Source organism: Carassius gibelio, chromosome B14 (assembly GCF_023724105.1).
Source record: "Carassius gibelio isolate Cgi1373 ecotype wild population from Czech Republic chromosome B14, carGib1.2-hapl.c, whole genome shotgun sequence".
In the NCBI taxonomy this organism is placed as follows: Eukaryota; Metazoa; Chordata; class Actinopteri; order Cypriniformes; family Cyprinidae; genus Carassius; species Carassius gibelio.
Genome location: NC_068409.1, coordinates 22,638,670 through 22,664,700, shown reverse-complemented (window position 1 = coordinate 22,664,700; position 26,031 = coordinate 22,638,670). Strand labels below are relative to the sequence as shown.

General features: G+C 37.6%; 1 protein-coding gene across 7 annotated transcripts in view; it reads left to right on the top strand.

The window, feature by feature from the left end:
- Positions 1-26,031, top strand: part of dlg3 (discs, large homolog 3 (Drosophila)) — a 72,863-nt gene that overhangs the window by 6,757 nt on the left and 40,075 nt on the right. For 6 of the 7 annotated variants that reach the window (XM_052574201.1, XM_052574200.1, XM_052574199.1 and 3 more), the window contains exon 1: positions 2,624-3,220. The exons of the other annotated variant lie outside the window; for it this stretch is intronic. In XM_052574201.1, coding sequence (XP_052430161.1) covers positions 2,861-3,220 — 360 coding nt within the window. In that variant the 5' untranslated portion in view covers positions 2,624-2,860. Of the gene's footprint in view, positions 1-2,623; positions 3,221-26,031 lie in introns of those variants that run through there. 7 annotated transcript variants of the gene reach the window in all.

Genomic DNA, 26,031 nt, shown 5'->3' with positions numbered 1-26,031 from the left:
CAGACTTTGTCATTGATTGGCTGTGACTGTCTTTTTTTAAAGATTTGATATTATGTAATTCTTTAAGGAGCAGCATTTTTCCCTAGAGGTACTAGAAACGCCCACATGCACTCACACTCTGGAAGATACCGACACAAACACATGACATAATGCAAGCATGAAATGCATGCATATAAGCACGCTCTGCTTCCCTGCCTTCCACTTTCTTCTTTATCCTTGGCCAGCTACATTAAAAATTCCTCTGTGGAGACCATGGAGGTCTGCATCCTATATGAGAACGTGCTGTATAGACAAGGGGAGCGGAGGGAACAGGGTGGTCGTAACATGTGGCCAGTCATGTGTGCTGTGATGAATATGCTTGCATTGCTTTTTTTCAGCCACCAAGCACCATTCGTACGCTCCCCATTGGGATTGGCAGTTTTTCTGTGTGATACTTGCACCGTTTCTTATCTCCGATTGGCCTTCCTCCTGGAAATCTGAAAGTTTGCCGGAATAGTATACTATATTGTGGTAATGGAATGAGTTACCGTTGCATATAATTAAGTGTGGCTGAGCCTGCTGTTTGTGCCTCCTGGTGGGGTCGGAATAGAATAGCGTGCTATGCCTATTAGAACTGACTCAGCCACAAAAAAACAAGTGAATTCACACATGCATAAACAGAGCAACACACACACAAATGTCCATGCATGCATATAGTTGCATTAGTAAACACTCAGTTGGTTTCTAATGTTTATGCTCTAGTATATTTGTAATAGTACAACAGTCTAACAGGCCAACATCTGTTTAGATTCAGCTACAAAATTGCTCCATTTCAGTTTAAGTAATCTTTTCAAATCCCTCAATAGGAGGGTAATTTGTAATCAAATTAACATGGATTTCTTTAGTGCTGTGGAAGTATTGCCTTTAGGTATGCATATTTTCATCTACAATAGTAGTCAGTAAATTCAGTAATGTCTTGTCTTGACATAAAGAAATAACAATAACGAGAAATTGTGCAACTCAAGACTCTGATTCTGTAGATTCCAAGGATTTCAATTAGCAATTTTCTCGAAATGGTGTAGTTAATTTGATCAGTTAATTTCTACATTGATTATTTCTTACTTTATTGTAAATACACATTCTAATTGAAGAACAATTGATTGTTTTAATATTATTAATATCTGATTTAAATGAAATATTTTAAACCAGCGATTTTTACTTTTAAAATTAACAACCAAATAACTGTAGGCTGCATTAAAGACAATTAACTCTTGCCCCACAAGCGTTTTTGTCATGGTCCCCAAAATATTTTGTATGAATATCTATACACATGCAATACACCAAAACAAAGAACATAGCCTTTATAAATTGTATTTTATCTTTAATAATTATTTTTTTTATCAGCAGTTGAGTATGTTTCATGAAAGTGCAACATTTCAAGCAAAAAGCTGAGAAAATCGTGTTTTTTCAAATAGTACATCTGGATCATTCAGTACAATTATCAAAGAAAAGATGCAGTAGATTTCTTGCACAGTCCATTATGTTTTGACAGAACATAACTATGAGACAACTAGTAGTTTAAAGCTATAGGTCTGCATAATTATATCAAATGTTATTTTCATTCATGTTTTGTTCTTTGAAGACAAATATTCTTTGATGTAGTGCAGTAATTCTTGGAGTTTATCTTCAAGCATTTTACATGTTTTCATTGCTAGTTTGTAATTTTCAAAGTGTATGGTTTATTTTATTATAAAGTAAATTAACAAATTAATCTTATCGGAAAATAGTTACAAACATGGTCATCCATCAGCCCCTTATGTAGACCGTCTCCAGTATAGACCCTCAAGGCAGGTCTTTAGTCTTTCTAACAGTGAAGCCGTGGAGCTGAATAACACACTCTCTGCGTCTCCTTTCTGACTCTGTGTGCTGGCTGATTTTCAGGTGCGCTGGCCCTTTAAGAGCAGTCACTGAAGCAGTCAGTCCTGTGTTGGTGCTGCTGCTGATGGCTGTGCTGTGAGTTGATTGGCTGTGGCTGTCAGGGCTGAGGTGCTGGAGGGATGCTGCTACGCATCTCCCTCTCTCTCCCTCTCTCTCCCTCCCTCTCTCTCTCTCTCTCTCCCTCCCTCTCTCTCGCTTGCTTGCATCCCTCCGTATAATCCACATCTAGGGCAAGCAGGCTGAGAGTCAATCCAGTGCTCAGCTCCTCTCTGCAGGCTGGGAAAAGAGTGAGAGAAATAAGGCAAGAAAACGCTTCCCAAAACAGGAGGAAACGCAGAAGGAAGAAATCTGGCAAGCAGAGACATACAGAGGAAGATTTGATCACGGATATCATTTATATATATAGAAATTGTTTATATATATATATTTGTACACACGCATATCGATATTTATAGAAATATATATGTATACATATATACCTGTATATAACTGTATTTGTGCTTGTCTGTTTATATCAATATTTTTATATGTATTTGTGTGTGTGTAAATATATGCATATATAAACAAATGAATATACATATCTATGAATTTATATACATATCACTGTGAACCAACAGAAGCAAGAAGAGAACTCGACCATCGGGGCTGGTCTCTGATTCCGAGATCGTGCACACTATATTTTATTATATTTCCAAACCTTTTACATCGACCGGAGGAAGACCACCAAGCTTTTTCTATTTTTCATCGCCCTGTTGCTACCTCCTCGTCTCATCTATTTCTCGATCGGGAGGAACAAAGAGGAGGATAACAGGGCTCGTGAAGATTCCCGCTGCCGTTTCGTGAGCCGAGCTGCACTGTGCGCTGCGTTTGATCTGAGCAGGCAGCAGCAGCAGCAGTGAGATAGAAAGAGACAGAGAGCGACGCACCGCGTGAACTAGCCAGCATGCACAAACATCACCACTGCTGCAAGTGCCCAGAATGCTATGAAGTGACCCGCATGGCCGCCCTGCGCAGGATGGATGCCCCGGCATATGGAGAGTGGCAGCCCGAACCCTACGGATACCCGGCTGGCTATGGAGGCGGCCAGACCTTACCGCCCCAAACCTCGGGCGGAGGAGGGGGAATGGGTGGAGGGGGTACATTGGGAAGAAGTAAAGGGAAAATGATGTCAGCTGGGGGTCCTGGAGGCCCCAACCCCAAGAGCCAATCCAAGGGCGGCCCCAAGGTGAACGGTAACAACTCAGGAGGGCAAGGAGGATGGTGGCCCGAATGCACCTGTTCCAACCGGGAGTGGTACGACCAGGTAAATGCTGTTTCTGTGCCGCTGGGGGCATTGAGAGTAGGCAGCAGGCAGTAGGCAGTCGGTGTATATGTGTTCGCTAGGTTGAAATTGAGCAGAATCAGAAAGCTCCCCTGTAGCTGCTAAAAGATGCATAGTTTCTTCCAAGGGATTCATCCAGTGTTGATCCTTTCATACTGCATGTACTGTAATCTTCCAGTATGCTCGTCAAGATTGATTCTCTCAGACTAGTTTAATCTTCATGTATTTACTGCTCCATCAGTTCTTTATGGTTTCATCAATCCCCTACGTACATCCTTATCTAAACCCTCATCTGACAAGGATTGACAGGGCCGCTGTGACCACGCAACAAGTGCATGTAGCTCCGCCAATTTAATTCAAGGAAGGCAGTGTCCTGCCAACACTGCTGACCAGGCAAAACACATGATCAAATCTAATATCCAGCAAGTAATGGATTCTAGTTCTGTGAGGTGAAGGTGTAGCTGTTTTCTGGATGTGTGTGTGCGCGTTTCTCATTCGTTTCCAGTCAACTGTTCTTGTTGCTCATTGAGAGATGAGGCATCTTGTGAAGCATAATACACACTTTTTGTCTGTGGCTGTTTTAGCTGCATTTTAACCTCATATTCAAACAGAACCAGGGAGCAGAAGCTGTAATTAAGTGAGGTGTGTGTGTAAGTGGCAGCAAGGGTGGGGGAAGGGTCGCTCTGAATGTATAAAATGGAGGAAGCAGGCTATCGTGTGAGAACGAGCCCACATGCATGTTCTGTGCCTTCAGTGTGTCTGCATGTCCAGGGTGTTGGGGTGCGTGTGAGTGCACAGGTTTTTATTGGTATTGGTGCATGGCCGAGGGAGAGAGGACGCAGAGAGAGTGGCGGAGACGCAGAGAAAATGGAGGGTGAGATCTCGGTGGCAGCGAGGGAGAAATCTCACCAAGCGCAGGGAGGGAAGGCGTGAGCAAGGAGCTGACTAATTCTGCCTCTGTTCAGAGGATGGGAGAGGCATCAGTCAAAAGCAGTGCGGTTTTTCACTCATTCCTTTTGTTTTAATCATGAATTATGCATGTGTTCTTGGCAGCATTTGCTGTAAACCGAATAAATGAACCCTTAAGATGTGACATTTCCTGTTTATTCTCTGTTTCTGCGATAATTTCTTTCTCGTTTTGATGTATGGCGTCCAGAGAGGTGAAATATATCAACCATTTATCTTCTCCCGTGCGCCAAATGCAATACCTGATAGGCACGAGCACTCCTAGGGCATATTGATGGAGTGTATGTTTAATTAATGAGAAGGAAATTGTTTAACAGAGGTATATAGGACAATGACACTATTAAAGCTTCTCGTATGTGAGGAGACCATGGATCATCTGGTTTCTCCTCCTCTGGCCAGGCTGTTGCCTGTCAAGATTATTAAAGAGGCTTTAGTTATCTTTGAAGGCCTTGTAGATGCATTTCATTTGCCAAGGCTATCGCTTCTGGGGAAAATTTGAATGAATGAATTTCGGCTTAGAATGACGGGGAAAAGCATTCCTTTATGGGGGAGGGGAATTGGAAATCACCAAAACGGCACTGGAAAGTTGTGGTAATACAGGTGAAAGTGCCAATGTGGAAAAGAGAGAAATCAGCCAATAAAGTCAGGTGGGCTGAGGAAACCGAGTGGGTTACATAAGAGACGGCAGTTGGTGGAGCCGCAAGAGGAGCCGCTTTAACAGAGAGCTTTGGATTTGTGTGCTAGCGTTTGCCCCCGACTTTTTGTTAGGACACATTTATTGGTTTCTAGCGCTCTGAGTGCGTATAATATACAAACACATTAATATGTGCAGAAAACATAATATTCATTGCGGGAGAGAAATCATGTAGAAGATTCTCGTTCGTTTTGTGGCAAATCAACAGATCGGTTTTCTCGCACTGTGTTATTGTGGCCAAATTGCATCACCCCATCGCTTCAGCTCTGTGTTGTGCTTTAATGGTGAAGTATGTGGGGTTTCTGCACCACCAGCATCACCAAACAGAAAAGAGCTGTTTTTAACATTTCCCATTGGGAAACCAAAACAGATCTTTCCCCCTAATGTTGAAAGCGCTGCAGTTTTTAGTTTTTTTTTCCTTTAATAGGAGTGTTTGTGTATTTGGAGAATGGATCTAAATTAAACAAAACAACACAGTTCAACTTTAATGCAGTATCGCCTATTCATCATTTGTGCATTGGTTTTAAAATCAACATAGAACCAGTTTTCACAACCCATTTGATGTATTTATGTGTCAAACTGGATTCTAAAAGAGAAATAATGTAGGACGAGTTTTTTTATTTTTATAATCTATACTTAATTTTATTGATCTGAATTGGTTGGATTGTGAAAAGTGCATGTTAACAGAAAGGAACCAGATGATTAGAAAAGAGCGGTCTAAAATGTTAGAGAAAACAATGTGCAGTGGTGAATCATACACAGTCTGACCAATAAATGCCAATGAGGTTTAATTTTGATTTAGTAGAAATTTGATGAGGTGGTCTCAAAAGACATGGTCAGCTGTTGGAGTACAACAGCATTTCTTCGTCAAAGCAAGAGACGTGTGTGGAAAAACTAGGCATCTTCAGAATGAACCGTCTGTCTCCAGGCACCAGTTTATCATTTTGCGCTCTTGAGCTCTATGGCACAATCTCATGGTTATGATTAGTGTTAAATAACAAATGGCGCTTAGATCATTTAACACAAGATGTTAAAATTTTGACAGAATACTTTTTTGATATATGTGCCTGTTGTAAGTAAATGATGATATCTGGAGGTGAGGCATATGTACTGTTCTTGCTAGTGCTGGATGCTTTTCTGTTGTGATTCTGTGATGTCTTTATATTAATATTAACTTCTCCATGGGGCTATATGCTGAATTACACTCCACATCCTGTTCAGTCACCTGTCTGTCAGTGTACATGTGCTCAGGAACTTCGTGCATCACAAATGTTGACGTGTATTTAAAGAAATCTGTGGGAATGAAGGAGCAGATTTTAAGAGAGGCTTTACTCCTCAGATGTCCTCAGCTCTTACCCCCAGCTGTGATACAGACAGCCTCCATCTTAGAAATAAAGCGCTTGCATCATATCAAGAAGGATGTTTTTTTGTTAACTCATCCTTGTAGCCGCAAACATATGGACCATGCTGAAATGATGTTGAAATATACATGACAGTATGTGTTCGGGCTGCATTACAATTAGAGAGAAAGGCAAATGATGCTGTTTTTAAGATTCTCATCGTCTCATTCATAAGATCAACCATTACTATAGTATAGATGATTCATAGCTCATTATCTTCCTCAGTCCTCCTGAGATATGAAACTTAACAAATAAATCATGTTAAATGTTGCATATTAAATAGCAGGGGAACCATAAAACATTTTTTTTCATCAGTAAAACAGTAGTAAAGCAAGGATAGTATATTTCTTGTGTCTACTACAAGCTATATTTTATTAGATAATTAAAAATGGATATTTAATAGCTCTTACACTTGCGTCATTGTATGAGTTAAGCACTGAACAGGCATTTAATATGTAATTGTTTCCTGGAGCAAATGACGCATTGTTTTTGTTAGCCCTGTTGTAATTGTCCTAATAATGTGTAATATGGACACTGTATAAAATGCTATTCACAATTTATTTTCCTATTTAGATTTTATTTCTTCACATTTTGCATTCTATAAAGACTTTTTAGACTATTATAAAGATTATTTGGTTACTATTTTACAGTACATGTACTTACAGTGTATTTATCTAAGAAAGTTCTGGTAATACAGGGTAACTACATGGGGTAGGGTTAGGTTTAGGGTAGTTCAGGGTTAGTACCTAGTTATTACATAGTTATTGTAATTACTATAATAAGTACATAGTATGTACATGAGGAACAGGACTGTAAAATAAAGTGCTACCGATTATTTAAATCCTTTTAAAAAGATTTAGCCTAGTGAGTTGGTGTGTGGAGCATCGTTTTCATATGCTGCCATATATTATATTTGTTATAAATTCTATGAATGTTTATTTTATTTGTAAGATTACTAAGGTAAATGGAAAGTGCATTGTGTTGAAAAAACTTGTCAGCATATCTGTTGCCATATGCCATCAAAAACAGCTTTATCCAGTATCCTGGACAGTTGCAATTGGGAGGTTATGAGAGCAGATGGTAAATTTGTTTATATATTATTTAATCTATTGCATGACATGACCATTAGCTTCATGTCTAAAGACTTTCTTCAAACAGCAATATAGAAATTAAGTTTTTAATGTAACTACATTTCCATCAAAAACACAATTTGTTGAACATGCTTCTAGCAGTTGAAAGATTAACGGCACATATTTAGAATCACATTTATTTATTTTATGTGATAAAACGCCTTAATGGTTCCTTTTGCTGATGCCCAGTGTAGCCAATTTATGAGAAATACATCTTGATCAAGTATTTGCATTCATTAGAATGAAGCCTGGCAACACAGTGCATTCAGTGCAAGAGAATTCAAGGAATACATTCAGGTTTTTCTTTATTTTATAAAGCATCTCATTAATGGTGCACCCTGCTATATCAGAGGTGATATTCTGTGCTCTTGTGATCTCAGCAGTAAACCAAGTTCCTCAGTTGATTATGCATGTCATAAATCAGGAGTAGGGCTAGCATATGTGAGCGCTTACGGATGGATCGCAAGCTTGAAACATCAGCATAGTAATGTATTCATCTGGGAGGAGGCTGGGTTTGTGAGAAATTTTAACAAATTGGATTTTCATTTGTAATGTGGGGTTTTGGGTTGCAGGGTTGGGGGTTTTGTTCCATCCATTCCAGATGAGACCAGTTTAGGGTGGTCCCCTCAAGACACCAAAACCAATATATTTCCTTCTGGAGAACTGAGAATTTATTTATTATTAGAAGGCCACACATGCGGAGACACTTTATTAGATTAAAGATGAAATGGGGAAATAGAAGTGTAATAGATATTGATACATAGATTTTGTTCTCTTATTTTTTAAGTATTTATTTTTGTAGGATCAATCTTATGTGATCAAACTTTTATCTAAATAAATCTTTAATATCTTGTTTGTAAATACCATTAATATAAGGTACATTCTGTTTTATTGTATTTTATTTATTCTATTTGATGCATCTTATCTGAAAATATAATTTTTTTTTATTTTGCAATTAAAAAGAAAAAAAACAGTATAGGCCTAGTACATTAAATATTGTTAATATCATTGATATGTACACAGATGAGGTAAATCCCATCTTTGTGCAACACACAAAACATTCTTGACACTGACAATTATTGACAATTTTCATATGCTTTTCCTTCATAGTATAGCACATTTGTTAAAAGAGATAACTAAGACTTGCCACCTTTCACACTCGAAGTGTGTTCCTTCAAATGGAAACATGTTCTTGTAGGAGAACGGTGTTTGATTCTACCAAACACTGCATAGGTACCCAGTTAACTTTAGGTGTTGCCATAGAGACAAGAAGGCTAGAAATCCTTTTACCCGAAAGAGAGCTGAATTCGGTGACATTTTACAGGCATGATCGTGCATCTTCATGACAGGATTTTTTTTTGCTGACGCTGCAGTTACCTTGACATGCAGAAAGTCACAATGCATATGCACTGATCAGTGATATTATCTTTGCATTCTGGGTTCGCTATATCACATTATCCTCTCTACACACACATATTGAAGCAGCTGGCCTGGACAGGAAGATGACCACATCCTATAGTTCATTTCATTTACAGCATTATGTTATTGATCTAGAGATCTACAAAGCTGAAAAACCTATCACTTTGCTCAGTAAGTGATTGCTAGAGTGCGCTGTTTCAAGGCCTTCTCACTGCTGATTAAGTATCAGTTGTCAGAAGGCTCAAGGATGCTGAATGCAATCCATCAATCCATCATCCTACTCCAAAATATTTGCCACACACACATGCAAGCCTTTATAAACCTGTTCTTAAAACAAAATGTACTCAGTCTATAAAAAAAGATGGAGGAGCGCATAGAAAATCACTGCAAATGCACTATAAAACAGAGGAGAAGGCACACTGCAATATTTATGCATACTTTTAGAGTTGGCTTTTATACACAGAGAAAGGGTAAAGATTTGTCCCTGAGAAAAACTTTAAAGAGATAGTTGACTGTGTTTTAATGGGAACTAGTGGACTTGCAGTGTGATAGAAGTTTGGTTTGTTCTGTGATGGAGTCTTGCATATTATATGCACAGAACTTGTATGTTTTCAAACAATCCCAACTTTGATGGACATTATTGTTATATTTTTGGCTGCTTGCCTGTTTATCCTTTATCTATCATCCAATGAAAGAAAACACTGTTAAGGAAATGTATATCGTCTTATGTGAATATTTTAAACAGTGTGACAAAAAAATATATAGTGTTCTTGTACTCAAGAGTGAGTGTTAGTTCTGTTATTATGTCAGATGTTTTGAACTCCAATTTAAACAATTTAATGGACTCAAAAGCAAGGTTCGATATTATTTCCATACATTTTTTTCCTCAGACAACATACAAAACTACCAAATTTTGCTATAAGTTTGATCACAACATATAATATGGTTTCACCATCTGTTTGATTATATGACATTTTGCACATTTCAGCCATATAGACATCAACTTGAGATCAACACCACTGATAAGATATAAACTTGAATTTTCTGTAAAGCTGCTTTGCAATGATTTGCATCGTGACAAGTACTATATAAGTAAACTCGAATTGAATTGAATATTTTTCACTATATATATATATATATATATAAAAGCAGTGTAAAACATTTCAACAAATCCTCCTTTGTGTAGATTATTCTTATTTAAATGGGCAGAATTTAAAACAGAATGTTCAACACATCACAGAAAACAAATTGCGCAAGATTGCATGAATATGATCAGCAAACGAAAGAAGTAGTGCCAGCGCAGCACTAACCTGATCAGCTGGCCCAAAACTGTCTCATGTCGTCCCCTAGCCATCAGGCCACTTTTGCTTTATGACATCTGTAGAGTTGAAGAAATTGCTTGACTGTTAATCTTTGGATCTCGTAATGAAAAATGAAGCACGTTATTAAGATTCCAGTCATCCATTGACCTGCAGCAGGATGTTTCTGTGCACTAACCCACTGCGTGAGCTTTACACATTGTGATATTTCCCCATATAAATACATTTATGTGGGTAATAATGTGAGTGACTGTATTGCTCATGGCCATTGACCTGTCAGCCATATGCTCTCAGCTGGCGGCCCTGTTGGAGCGCAGCTCCCCTGCTACGCTCTGTGCCACACGTGGGGTGGGGAGTCAAGAGAGAGCTGTATATTTATTTGCTCACCTGCTTTGTTTCATTTCTTGTTTTTGCTGATCGCAGTGGTGACTGTCCTGGAAAACAGAAGAATAGCGGTCAGCTTACTCATCTTATTCAGTTCTGGATGCATCCACTATGCTGACAAGGAAGGCAGACATGTACACATGCCACCGAGAGCCACGGCACAAGCATTGCATGCTAGTGCAGCATTGTCACAAAGCCCTCCTTGCTGCTTCAGTTTAATGGTTAGCATCCCAATGAATTTTAGAGAGCTTGCACAGTCGTTTCCTCTTTTGTGCCATTACTCTTCCCCTCTCCCTGTGTGAAGCTTCAAATATCAGTTGCTGCATTTTGTGCCGGCCGCCGTTAAAACTCCCACACGAGATCATAGAATCTGCATGCATCACAATCAATAACTGGAGAGGACTGATCCACGAGCCTCTCACTCTCTCTATGTGTTGTGGGAGTCTGTGGGTGCTTTTAACGGAGCTTTTGAGCTTTCCACTGCTTGTAATTTTAGACCTTTTTGGCTTTTACCTCTGCTGTGGACTCACTTGTGAGCGTAAAGGGATTGCAGACCTAGAATATTCTATGTGCAGAATTGCTTGCATTCATTAATTTCGAGGGATGTAGTGTAACATACCTTGTGCCGAGCCTCCGACCTGTGGGAAAAATTACAGCAATAAATTATAATGTAATTAACTGACAGAAGGGAAAACTATATTTGTGCCGAAATGCTCTTTTATCAGATTTCATCTAGTGATGAGGCATTGGTTAATTGTATATTTAGAGTACAGGTCATTGTGCTCTCCACAGCGTGACCTGGGATGTCCAATTTGTGAAAATTTGTGAATGAATGTCGAACAGATTCATGAATCACTACTTATCGATAAGATATATTCTCACTTGATAAGCATTGAGTCATTTTTGATTATTGCTGATCATTTGATTATTCCTATGGAAATTATCCGAGAACCTGTGGTAAGACTTACTTTATACCGACTGTTTAAAGGTATAGTAATTAAAGAAAACATTCAAATGTGTGACAAAAATACAGCTGGTTATTTTTTAGTAGGCCCATTTGTAAAGTTGAATTGATTGTTGAACTTTGTGTGTTTTGTTTTGGGAGCCACACTTAAAAAAAGCTACATTTAAGTCTAAGATCACATTGAAGTGAGCAATTACTGCTTTCCACTTTTAACATTTCATAAAGCAACATTTGTGAATTTGTTTTTATAACAAGCTGAAATACTTTCACAAAACAGAGGGATTTATGTGCCACAAACGCAGTCAGGTTCACTAGAGTGACAGCATTAATTGGAATACAAATTAAGTCTGCAAATGTGACTAGAAAAAGTAAAAAGTATGCATGTAATTTCCCAGCTTAAAAAGTTTATTTAGCACCTAATTTTTTCATTGGTCATATTAAAATGTTTGTTGCATTAAATGTGCCATTTAAAAATAGAAAAACTGCAAATTGATATGCTTTTAATATGAGTTAATATGAGACTACCAGTAAAGAGTGTTTCTTGCATGCAGATATGCTCTGTGTGTCATCTCTCATTGCTGGATTATCTAAGAAGCCCTTCAGCCATTTTCTGGACATTTCCAATTTTCATAGTGTTTTAACCATCTTTTTTCTTCGTTCTCCTTGTTCTCATCCCGTTTCCCCTCAAAAGTTGCTTCGAAATAGCATCTTTTTTTTTCATAAAATGTTTATGCACGGTCCTTTAACACTGTTTACTAATGCAATTAATGTTGTCGGCCTCTGTTTCTCCCTAAAAGGATGTGCATAAAAAGCAGCTGTGATTACACCATCACTCTGTAGTTGACACAAATACATATTGTAAAAATATAGATATGCTTTACATATTAAAATGTATTAAAGTATGGCAGTTTGGATGTAATATTAATCGTTATGTAAAATAGCTAGAATTTTAACATTTGCTGACACAATGTCCTACTTCAGTCAATTTTTTGGGCGGAGGGTGTGGATAAATAAATTTTATCAGAGGTCAAGAACTGTTTTTAAATAGTGATCGCTTAGAAAAGTAAGAGCACATCTCTCATTAACAAGCTGCATGATTTGAAACATAGTTTATGTCCATATTGCAAGCGTGTGGGACGAGTTACGCATCTACGTTTAATTACGTAGGGTTACTAGTTCTGTGTTCCTCCTTTGTGAATACCACTATTAATGTTATTATAAAGTGTCACTAATTCATTTTTCATATGCAGTGTTTATTCCAACTTGCCTTATTCGGTTCTCATATTGGGAGTGTTCAGGATACAAGCATCCCATAGTGACTCATGTCAGGGCACACTAAATGTGATCCAGTTTTTTAATCAGATCTTTGGCCCTCTGGAGGTTGAAGATGTTATGCTTTTCTAACACATTGAATTGGCTTCATTGGACATTGGCTGGATGGAGTAATAATGGTTTGGACTCTATGTATACATCCACTTGCACACAGACTTGCTCATTCACGCTTCCTCTCCAGAGAGATACAAATCAAGCAGAACATCCCTGATATCTGAGAGTCCCAGCTGCCTCAGGCCACAGATACTAGAGGGTTGTGCCGAGCCTGTACAGATAACGTGCTGGATTATCGGCCCACCGTTACATGGTTTGCAGGCAGCGCATCTGTGTTTGATTTAACACTTGAGGTTTGCGGAGGGGTTGTCTTAATTCATTTACAGCTCGGCTAAGAGCTAAAGGTAGAGCATCGACACAGGTGTATGTAGATTGATTGCAAATGTACTTTCAAAGAAAAGCTGATTTCTTTTTTATTATTATTATTATTTTTATTCGTTATCCATTACAATCAGTTACGGTAACGTTTTGCGAAAGACATTTCTACAGATAATTTAAAATCAAAGCATTTTCAAATGAATGGATTTATTAAAATGATCAACATGAAATTATTTCAGTACTACAGTATTTAACATAGCGTGTATTTGTCTAACAGTCTCATAACATATCACAGACTTGCTTGCAAAACCCACAGAAACTTGTGACATGTTGACAAGCAGCTGAGATGCTAAAGCACACACTAGATGCTTCTGCTGTATTTTTGTCCTGCAGACCTAAAAAGCTTTATTTTTTGATATTAGTCATCACAACTTCGTGACAGCATGGCTGTACTGGAAAACAGAAGAGTGAAAAATAAGTAAATCCCAGGCACCCATTAAAGCATTTCTTAAAGCATTCTTTTCTCTATTACCTCTGACGTTCTATTAATCTTTTTTTATTAATATAGCATGATTGATTGTTATACGTTAAATATAATAAGTATTTGAACTAAACATCATTATCATGGCGGTGACTTTACATATTGATTTTTGACATTTAGATTACCTTCATTTAATGATCACTTAGACTGCATTTAACATTTTAATTCAATTGAAATATTTTTTTTTTACTTTGTAGTACATTATAAAATATATATTTACACAAGATATTATTGCATTTTAGTATTTGCTATTTATTAGTGGCCATTAAAAGTAATCTGATATCAGCTAGAATTATTTATATTACATTTCAGCCATTTTTTTTGGGGGGGGGTGCTTTGCTGCTCCCATTAATGTAGGTGATTTTAGGTTTTTTATTTTTAATGTCCCCACAATGATGGTACAACCTGACCTCCACACACAAAAACGCATACGTACATTCATGAACGCTTACGTAAGCTCTTTAGTACATTGCTGGATAATCTCGTTGCATATTAACCCTCACAATGACATTTGGGAATGCCACTATATTGTGAGTTTGCACTATTTTAGTCCTCTGGCTTACAGGAGTGTGTGGCTTGTGTAACACAGAGAGTCACCGCGCTTTGAATAGGCTGCTGGAGTCGCTCTAGTAGATCCTGATCAGCCAGCTTATAAAACTGAATGTGGGCCCTCAGTGGATTAATATTCCACTTTAAAATTCCAATTATATAATCAGCCAAATCCAAGCACTGCATATGCTCATCTGAAGCGCTGCAGAGCTCGTGATGACGAGGGCCAGCGTTTGAACCTGAGAGAATGACGCAATGGTGGTCTGCTTACGGTGAACTCTCTAATATCATTTTTTGCCATGGGTGTTGGGCTGACTGTGTGTGGTCATTCACAGAACATCCCTCGCAGAAGCAGTGACAGCATGCCAAATTTTTAATGCTTTAACCTCAGGGGACGTGAGGCCGCCGTGACATTTTGAACCTCCCGACACAACCCTGAAAAAGAGCAGCACTTTGCATTTTCTATGACTGTTCAGTGTAAGGAAAGGTGATTAATGACATGAATTAAGGGGAATGTATGAACCTCCCAGCATGTGTCTGTTTAAAACGGCTGATTGCTTGACAGCTCTAAATACAATTTACATCCTTTGAGCATTCTCTCATCAAACCGTCCACTGAGAATATGGAGTAATGAGCAAGAGTCATTTATGTAATTACTTTTGGTTTATGAGTTATTAAATAAAGCTCAAACCCAAGTAAAAAGTCTTTGAACAATGTAGGAGAGTCGTTAGCTGGAATAAAACTGTTTGGCTTTGGACCTGGGTGCACATGTAGAATTTAGTCTGATTGTGTTTGATTGGTCTTTTGAGCTATTTGAGGTATTCGATCTCTTGTTTTTCATTGTTCACTCATGACAGACAGAATCCCATCCTTCATGATTTACTGTAATAATACATTTCTAGTCATCTTCATCATGTTCTGCTTTTTAAATCATAAATCCTTTGCCGTTTTGATTGGCTTTATATTAGGGTTTTTAGTGTGTTCCTTCCTTGCTTACTTGGTTGTCTAAGGGTGAAAGTTGAATAAATTGTTTTAACTCTGCTTAATACACTATAAAAAAAATTGTGATTTTTTTTTTTGCAAGATATGCTAACCAAAGCTGCATTATTTGATCAAAAATGCAGTAAAACAATAAAGAATTTTTTCATTTTAATCTAATTTTATCCATTACTCTCCAGTGTCGCATGATCATTTAAATGTAATTATAATATGTTGATTTGCTGCTCAAGATACATTTCTTATTATTATCAATGTTAAAAACATGCTGCTTAATATTTTGGGTGAAACTGTGATTTTTTTTTTTTTCAAGATTCTCTGATAAATGAAAATTCAAAAGAACAATTTATTTGAAAGAAATGTTTTTTAAGGTTAAAAAAGTCTTTACTTTCATTTTTGATCAATTCAATCCATTCGTGCTGAATAAAAGTATTAATTTCTTTTAAAGATTAAAAAATTGAAAAACCTTACTGACTCTAAATATTTGAAAGGTAATGTATATTCTATAAAATGGGTAGTTCTGACTCTAAAATACAATTAAATGAAAATGCCCACTATATATCTGTGACTGTACATCGGTTTGCATAGTATCTTGCCAAATTTAATATTTATTTCCTGGCAAGATGGATTTATTTGTTTATTTATTTTTATTTTCTGTGCTGATTTTATTGTGGTATGCAGCCATTAAACATGTTAAAGCATAATAAAATGAGCCAAAATATTTCAAAACTTATAAACAAGGGAGTGTGTGGAAATGTGTGAATGTTCGGATGTTCCAATTCTGTGGAAATTTGCAAAGCTTTCTGCCGAGTTTTGTGCTTTCTCCATATGGAGCAAGTTATTGCATAACAGAAATAGATGGTGAATACTATAAACGGCTCTGAACAAAATCAAATTGCATCTCTACACATACAGTATGAAAAAGGTTGATATTAGAAGTGTATTTAATTTTAGATCAGTATATGCTTTCCTTTTACCTAACCATAAGACCCTGCCCACGTCATTTCTCTGATGGACTGAATCATATTCTCAATGCATCGTACGAACAGTTCCTCCGCTCCTGATTGTGAACGATCTGTGTGTCCTCAGATCAGTGGGCATGATGAAAATGTGAAAGTCAGTGACGGTCACTCCGAACACAGTGGAGATCTTGGCTATGGGGCTTCAGTTCTGATATTCTCTGTCTCCTGTCCAAGGTGTGCAAGAGAGACTGCAAATCTGGCCTCTCTGTGGGAGGCAGATTGTTTTGGCAATTCCTGATGTGATACAAACATTTAAAACAAAGCCTCTTTTCACTGCTATTTGGCAGTAAATACACCAGCATATGGATAAACGTCCTCATGAATGTATTCATAATTGCGCACAGAAAGTAGTGGCACAGCACTTGTTTTTCTGCTGTCGTTCTTGCCGTTGTCCTACTTACTGTAATTCTTCACTTTCAACATCCTACACAAATTGGTCAGCCAATTTGAAGGCAGGCACACGGAGTGAATGGAGCGATGTGGGCGTGATGGAGTTCAGGGATGTAGCCCTGATCCCGTAGTCATGACTTGGGAGGGTGTAGAGAGAATGGAAGAGAGGATCATGGAGTCAGAGGTGCCCTTTGTCATCCGTGTTTGTTGTTCTAACACAGCTCTCAATGGATTATACTGCGTTCTCCGTGACCCTGGTGCCGCTCCTGTGCCAACTGTGTCTGTGCTCATCTCTGTGCTGCCTTCAGGTGGCCTGAGCTGCTCGCAGGAAAAGCTTACAGAGATAGTTATATCTGAGGCTGTGAATCACGTCTGCTGCACTTTTGCCTGCTGCACGGAGCATTCTGGATTGCCAGAGTGACTGCTGGAGATGCAACATGCAGCAAGGTCATGATGTGAGAGGATGAGGCCTGCCAGAGCAAAGATTACAGTCAATATTGCAGTTCATAAAGGAATAAAATTCTCTTGAAAATGATATCGCCATTACTCACTCTCATGTCTTTTGAAACCCATGCACTACAAAAATAGGCTACTTAACTTACTAATTAAACGGTGTAAGATAATAAGCCTGGTTTAAAGAATTTATTTGACTTGCGTAAAACTTCAAAAAACAACACACAGTAACTTAAAATATAAAATTCTTTCAAGTCAATATTAACTTTTTTATCAATATTAAATAATTATAATAATTATAGATACATAATTTTATATTATTATCTTCTATTATATACATGGAATAAATATGAGGTACAGTATAATATATGAATTTTTATATTAAATTATATTATATTATAGTTTCTAAGTTAAGTAGTTTTTTTTTTTTGCCTTTTTAAAGCTAGGCAGTACCTGTGGTCACCATCCTTTTTCACTGTATCGAAAAGAGAAGCATGAACATTTATCAAAATATCTTATTTTTGTGTTTCTTGAAAGAAAAAAAAAGATATATTGTTTTGGTAAAATATGAGTTAATGATGGCAGAATTTGCATTTTGTTGTGAACTCTCACATTAAAAGGCCTGAAGTCTCTTTTCTCCTAATGACAGCTAGACAACACAGATAAAAAAATTAAAATAAAAAGTCCTGATTGAACATAATCCTTGTTCTTGGCACAGGACACCACGCAGAGGAGTGGGCACAGCTCTCAGCTTAGCAACAAGGGGTAGCAACCAGCCAGTGGCAGAGAAGAAGCGAGCATTGGACTCAAAACAGCACTTGTTATTTGTTTCATTCATTCTATATAAATGTAATGAAGTACAGTTACATCTTAGTATAAATCTCCACAGCAGACGCAGTGGCGCATCCCAACGCTGCATCAGAGTCTCTCTCAGCCTGTTGTGATAGAATGCAGAGCACTCTGACTTCTCATCTCAATGGTGACTGAGGCTGTGTTCACGGTGTAATGATAGAGATGATTACAGCACCGCTGCGGCAGTGGTTCACGTAACCTGGCAACAGAGTGATCAGACAGGGCAGGGTAGATTGAATTATTAACCCGTCTTTTGCTGATGTGTTCCTCGTCAACCGGCTCCCGCTAGTCACACTGACGCTGCATAACTCGCCATATATTACATACCGCAGATGTTAAAGGCACACGCGTTTGTACACTCGGGCTAGCTTAGGTTATTTATAGCCCATGTAATATTTAATATCATCATTTAGCGCTAGTTGAAGGTCAGATTGGTGACCTCGCTGAGGCTCATTTGGAGCGGCTCACCATGACCAAACAGAACACACAGCCAGGACATGCTTCAGTAACTTTGCAGGAAGGATACAGAAAAGACTGCTGTTTAAGGTTCCTTTACGATCACAGGAATTCAATACATAAAGATCCCCACATGAAAAATCTGTCATTATTTACCCACCCTTGTCATTCCAAACCTGTGTGAAGCTATTTTTTTCTGTAAAATGGAAAATAGATATTATTCAAGAATTATTACCTGTAGTTATTGTTATATATTATTATTATATACTGTAAATAAAAATAAACAGAACAGAACACACACGCATACACGCGCGCACACACACACACACACACACACACACACACACACAACACACACACACACACACACACACACATATATATATATATATATATATATATATATATATATTATGGTATTTTTTTTAACTCTGTTTAAATCTACTCAATATATACTATATGTTTTGAAGCCCTAGAAATGGTTTACATGAGAAACAAACCAAAATTCAAGTCATTATCCTAATTAATTATGTTCACCATAATAATAATAAAAAAATAACAACAGCATACCAGTTTGGAATGACAGTGAAAGATGGAGATATTTAAATTATGTCCAAACTATACACTTTATTCAGTTTATTTACAGTCAGTGGTGCTATGGTAACCAAAACACTGCCATTTTGAGACCCATACCGACTCAATTTCTGCATTTTCCCATATGTGTTAAATCACCTGCAACATGTTTTCTGCTTGTGCTTGTTTTGGAGTACAAACGAAAAAAAATCTTTCAGATGTCCATCTCTCCTCTCTTTTACGTACATTCCTGCGTCTCTGACTTTCCCCTTCTGGTGTCCCTGAGCACCTGTACCCTAGCGCAATGTTGGATGCATGGTAATTAAGTCTTATTGATTGAATTGCAGCGTGGCTTATACAACCCACTGAGGCTTAACAAGAGAGGATCTGAGAGTAGCTACTCCTCTGTCTTAGTTTCCTCTCTACATATTGAGCATACAATCTCTGCTTTTGCTTTAGGACATAAACTAAACCCAACTTGTATTCAATTTAGATATAGTAAAAATTTGTATTTGTTTGAATTAACATTGTTTTATTCTTTCTGTCTTTAAACCTATTAGAACAGACCTGCAGACTGTTTGTGGGTTCCAACCCACCAGTTGTGACAATTTCAGATCTAGACCCTTCTAGGTGTGCTGTAGTTTATAGCTCATGACGTATGAGTTATTGACACTCTAAATGAATTGCTTGCTCCCCTGGTATAACTTGACAGAGCTGTGTTCATGATGGGATCAAGTGAGCAAAGGCTGTTGGATTTGGATTTACTTGTAAATATCTCATTATGCACTATTATCACCAATCTTGGATTGAATCTTTTTGTAACCATGTTTCCTTTCAATTAACACAGTTTCAGCACAATGAATTGATCTGTGCTTATGCACTTAAATTACTGAATGAAAAATAATTATTTTGTCAGCACAAACTCAGATTAATGAAGCAAGTTGACAAAAAGACTAAATCCAATTTTTGGCAGTAATAATGATAATAATAATAATCTAATAGTATAATAATTATAATGTTCATAAATAATACTTATAATAATATATTAATATATATTGTATGCGGAAGCTTCATGCAACTTTGATTGAATATCCAGGTAGGAGTGTAATATAAAATCTTTAAAAGTTAGTGTATTAACATTTGTAATATTATTATTTAGAAGAAAAAAAAAAATTATTTAAAATGTATATTATCATTTGCATAAAAATGTGTGTGAACGAGGTCGGACAATTTTCTAAATAAACCAATTAAGTACTGAAAAAACATGTTTTTTCTATAATTATCCTGTGCCGTGTGCTCTTTATGAATCAAGAGCTCTCCTTTATATAAAGGGTTATGTTTAGAAAGGCAATTGATATGGTTTAAAAGGTCAAGCATGTGCTGATATGGCGCACGGTCACACCCAAAAACTGTCTGGCACTGAATGCTGCAGTTATTGAGGCTTGAGAAATGGTGTGATTGACCTTCATGTACAATGTGTGATTCGAACAGAACCCAATCGAGTTTGTGGCTAGAATGGACCACTGTCATGGCGTCATCACCAGTGTACGTCCTGAAAGAGATAAACGAGGGAGGGCAGACTCTGCCCGCTCCTTCCAGTCAGTGCAGAGGCCAGAGTAGCCGTTGCCATAGGAACGCATTGATTATTTAACAATTTGGATGAAGCGCTTGCCCCGGTGCTTGCCTTGATTCAGTGAAAGCCTTTGTCGGATTGCGGCCCCAAGGGTCTCTGGCCAAGTCCAATTAGGAAAGCCTGACAGCGGCAATTGCGCAGGGAGCTAATGCAAATTCACTCCTCTAATGAGCAAACCGAAGCAACAGTTACAATAAATGAGCTGCCTATCCAGAGTATTGACTCGAGATACAGAGACATGTTTATTCATTGATTTTCCTAGGTTGGAACAGATGGAGACAGATCTGGCAGATGAGCCATCAGTGGACACACATGGAGATATTACAATTTGACAGCAGTTCTGTAGATGTTACAGAGGTTTGTTAAGAGAAAGACAAGAAACCTGCGTGAGAAAACCAATGACAGAGTTTGAATAAGTAGATGATGCAAGTCAAATTGAGTTTACAGTACTTGGATGTTCAGACACGATGTGCATGTGTGTGTGTGTGTGTGTGTGTGTGTTGCAGCTGGAGATAACGGTGCAGTGACAGCTGGCTGTTAAAAAAACAGCCTTTAATGATTAAACTTTGAATTAAAAGGAAATTAAGGGATTTATTGTAATCTAATCCAGATTTGTCTAATCCCTCTCGTACCCTTTAGTCTTTCCCTTCTGCCGCATCTGGACACCCTCCAGCCTTGTGCTGCTTGTCACTCTTTCTTCTTACCGCTGCTGTATTCTCACCTCTCTCGAGCCGGTCTTATTTGATTGCCAGAATTTGTGAACATCTGGAATCGGTCTGGATTCTTATCCAGTGGCATCCACCGCTGAAAATGTCAAATTCAAGGCTTAAGACAGAAAAGAAGATATTTGGAAAAACGTTTCAGTCATTTGTACGTTTTGAACATTAATTGAATGCACAAAATAACTGAAACATCTATCAAAATGTGTCCTGAACACCATATAGGTTAGGAACAACATCAGGGTGAGTAGATAAATGATGAGAGAACTTTCTTTTTAAACTTTGGGGTGAATGGTAGCTGTATGATTAGCTATGGCTATAGACTGTCACTACTACTGCAGCTCCATCATGCTTCTCATAGATGTGCTTTTCTTCAAAAACAGAGTAACCCTTGTATTTACATGTACATGTTGCTTTTGAACATCTCACTGTATTACAATGGACAGCAGCAGTTGTGTAGGGTGAAAAAAAGATTAGAAAAATGTGTATGACTTCACCCCAAAAAGCCCAGGGCTGGTGACGCCCCTGTGTGACTCCACCACCTCACCTCTCCATCATCCCTCTGCTTTTTAATCCGGGATAGAGAGTTATGAGCAGTGATGGTGTAAGCCTCTCTTCAGGTCACGTAGCTCAGTGATACCTCTGCACATTCATCCACCGGCTCCTCCAAAGACAGCAGCAGCATCCCGGATTACTGCGTCTGAGATTATCATCCTCCTTTATCTCATTTGTTTGTGTTGCATGATAGAAACATAGCGATTACTGCCCATATCCCCTAGACCATGACGATGGCTTTTTTCTGATGGGTTTAAGGGGCCGATAGCGTAGGAGGTCTGTTGTGTTATTACCACAACACATTTCATGCTTAATTAGCATCTGGAGAGTTAATGCTAGTTAGTGCTGTATGGCAGGCTGTATATTCACCTGTTTCCTTGCATCACTTTCTCTGTGCTGGAATATCTCCATGGATGAGAGGAGAGGAGGGCACTGATTTTAAAACGCTTCAGGCTTGTCTGTGGCGCCTCTGTGCTCAAACGTGACAATAAGTATAATTTATTGTCCACGATTTTCTTACATTGTGTACAGAGCATTGTGCAGACATTTTGCACTTATGCTTTGCTCTTTTGCAACAATACAAGGGGGTTTACACGATTCACTTGGCACAGAAGCCTTTTCACAAACATATCAAAATGATGTCTGACTGAAAACGCAGTTCTGAAGATAAAGTGAGTTAGCTCTTTTTAATATTGTCATTTTGCTCCCAGTTTATGCTTAAGATTTGATTTGCACATAGGCTGATGCACACAGGTGTTAGTGCACACAAGTTTTTCACAGTTGTGTCTATTTTTGTCAAAGGGTTGTCATTTCTGTTTTTGAAACTGTTGAGCCAATTAGCAATAACAGATAGTGAGAAACCTGGACTTATATACGGTGTAGTGTGAGTTGATGATGATAGGAAAGATGTTTAAAGTGTGAATTGGCTGTTTATTGGCCCACATACCTTCATCTGAGATTTTAATAATGGACAACTACAAACACCACTCTAATATTTAGCTGTCTGATCACAGTGTACAGTACCGGTGAAAATACATTTTGGGTGTGTTTTTTTAATTTATACATTTTTTTTTTAATAAAATTGATTGAAAGTGACTGCAAAGATTTATAATGTTTATCATGTTGCTTTTGAATTCTCTGTTGGTCAAAGAATACTAAAATAAAATGTATGTATGTATTTTCCATAAAATATCTAACAGCGCAGCTGTTTTCAACATTGATAATAATAAGAATTGTTTATTGAGCATCAAATTCTCATATTAGAATGATTTCTGAAGAGTCATGTGAGACTGAAGAATGGAGTAATCATGCTAAAAATTCAGCTTTGGCTTCAAAGGAATTTAAAACATTTATTAAAATATGTTTTTTAAATTGTAATAATATCATATTACATATTTTATTACTGTTTTTACTGTATTTTCTATCATATAAATGCAGTCTTGTTGAGCATAAGAGACCTTTTTCTAAAACATAAATCTTACCAACCCAAAACTTTTGAACGGTAGCCTGTGTTATCTCATTTAAGATTTAAATCGATTGGTTGACTTTCTGTCTTCTGCGGAACACAGAAGCAGATATTTTCAAGATTTTTTTCAGTGCTTTGTTTTTCCATGCTAAACTGGAAAAAGCAACTAGTATTTGTGTCTGAAATGTCGTTTCCTTCAAGTAAAAAAACAAAAAAACCTTTAATGTAAATTGACAATACTCTTATAAAAATCATACACTCTGGCAGAGTACATAATGTTTTGTGTACAGTAAGCACAATGTATGTAGGGACATTTACACTCCTGATTTTCTATAGTTTTAAAACAAAACGGTTGCTGCTTGTGTACATAAATAACCGATACAAAAGCATAAGTCTTATAATCAGGGCTGGACTGGGACGAAAAATCAGCCCTGGACTTCATCCAGACCGGCCCACTATTCAGGCGTGCGCGCACACACACACACACACTACATGTCTATACATACATTAATCTGCATGCAAAATTATGATTAGAATGTATTACTATCAAAACCAAGAAAAAACTATTAAAATAATAAAAGAAACTGCAAATTATTTTATCAGGCTTTATTTTAAATATCTAAAGGTCTTAATTGATGTGCTTCTTATTATTCTAATAGAAATATTAATGCTTAGGGTACACAATTTCTGCTGTAACTATATTGCATGAGCTGCAACTTTTTTTTATATTAATTTACACAAATTACCTCAGACCTGTTGGCTGCTTATAGGCTATTAAGACCACTGATCTACTGTAAACGTGATTTATAAAGACCACTTATCTACAATAAAATAAAAGAGTAATTAAGACAAAGAACGTTGTGTAGTGGTTTATAATTAATTTTTCTTAACATAATCAAAGGCCTTTAAAAATCCTTGAAGTGGACTGGCTTATATATTCAAATGCAGAGCTCAATGCTAGGGTTCAAAACTGTACTTGCCCTGCCAAAAATAAATACATAAATTAAAATAAAATTGCTATTGTTTTCTTTGTAAATAAGCTGCAATCTCATTTCACAATTCCAATTTCAATACCACAATAAACACCAACTATTAAGTTACAAACATTAATGAAGACAAGTGAAGTCAGTAATAAAATAAGAAAAAAAAGATCATAAATAGCACCGTTTTCAGGTACAGATATTGCATAATTAAATGTCTTCACTGAATCTTTTGCCTTCCAGCAAATAATTTATTTATCTTGACACATTTGGTGGCATCTGCCTCAAGTCCTTTTCGTTTTCTCTCTCTCAACCTTCTGCCCCTCCTTTACGCTTAGATATTTGATTATTTAACATATTGAATTTTGTTGCAGTTGTAACGCGACCGCTTTTCAAGGCTAGAACTTGATTCTGATTGGCCAATGAGCAGTGAACACGTCACGTCTCGCAGCTCGCATCAGCGTCATGCGGCTCCATGAGAGAGACACATAAGGCCGGAATTGGACTATACATCAATATACTTACGAATATATTTTCGATTGATAATGATTTAAGAACAAAATACATAACGTACCGGCCCAACCAGACCGCGGCCCACCGGGAATCTCCCGGTAGTCCCGATGGCCAGTACATGCCTGCTTATAATATTGCATTTGTTCACCAATGAGATTCTTCTAGACTTTAAGAGCAGCTCTTTACCCAGTGTTCAGAGGTCTGGATGGAGAAGCTGCGGCGCTAACCTCTCACGCTAGAGAGCTAGCTGTACCTGAGTGCTGTCTGCACCTGTGAAAACCTGTCATGAGGAAGGAAGTGTCAGGTGAAAATAGAGGTGGTGACGTAGGAAACGCTTTTAGAATATGTTCTTGTAACTCGAATGGTCTTTTCAGGTCTTTACTGGCTTAGAGAGGTGCACAAATTATTCAGGGTCTGCAACCGAATGGCAGTCAGCCGTAGCTGCTGTGACAACCACAGGGAAAGTGAGGGTGGTAAATATCTGTACACTATAGCTGAACGGTATATAAATCTGTCTTCAGAAGTTCCACTCATTTACATGTTCAAAATTCAGACTGTTTAAAGCATCTGTGCACACAATGTACACTTAGAAGTCAGAAGTGATCTTAGAAATGTGTGTTATTTCACGTGTATGTGGATTATGGCAAGGCTAATAACAGCACAGAAAAGAATAGATCTCAAATTATGCTTATTTTTGATTGAACCAAGCAAGAAAATGATTTGCCAATTTATATAGATATATTCTCTAATCTTACAATATTTTTTTTCTCGGGTGAATTTATCTCATTTGAAGATATGTTTCAGTATTTTTACTGGATGTGTGTGGCTTGATTAAAAGAGGTCTGTGGGATTGAGTATGAATTGGAGTGATAATCTAGTGCTTCACTCCTTAAGTACTAAAGAGGGTGGAGAGGTAGTCAACATCTCCTTTTTTACTAGTCACCCGGCGGCCCTGTCAGCATCACCTCACCACAGATCAATCCGATCAATACTCACAAACACAACAAGGTTTGCATGTGAAAGGCCATGAATGTCAGTTGGGTTCATTCATATGGTTTAAGAGCATGGACGATTCTATTCAATACCTAAAATGACATGAGGACATGAATTTGTACA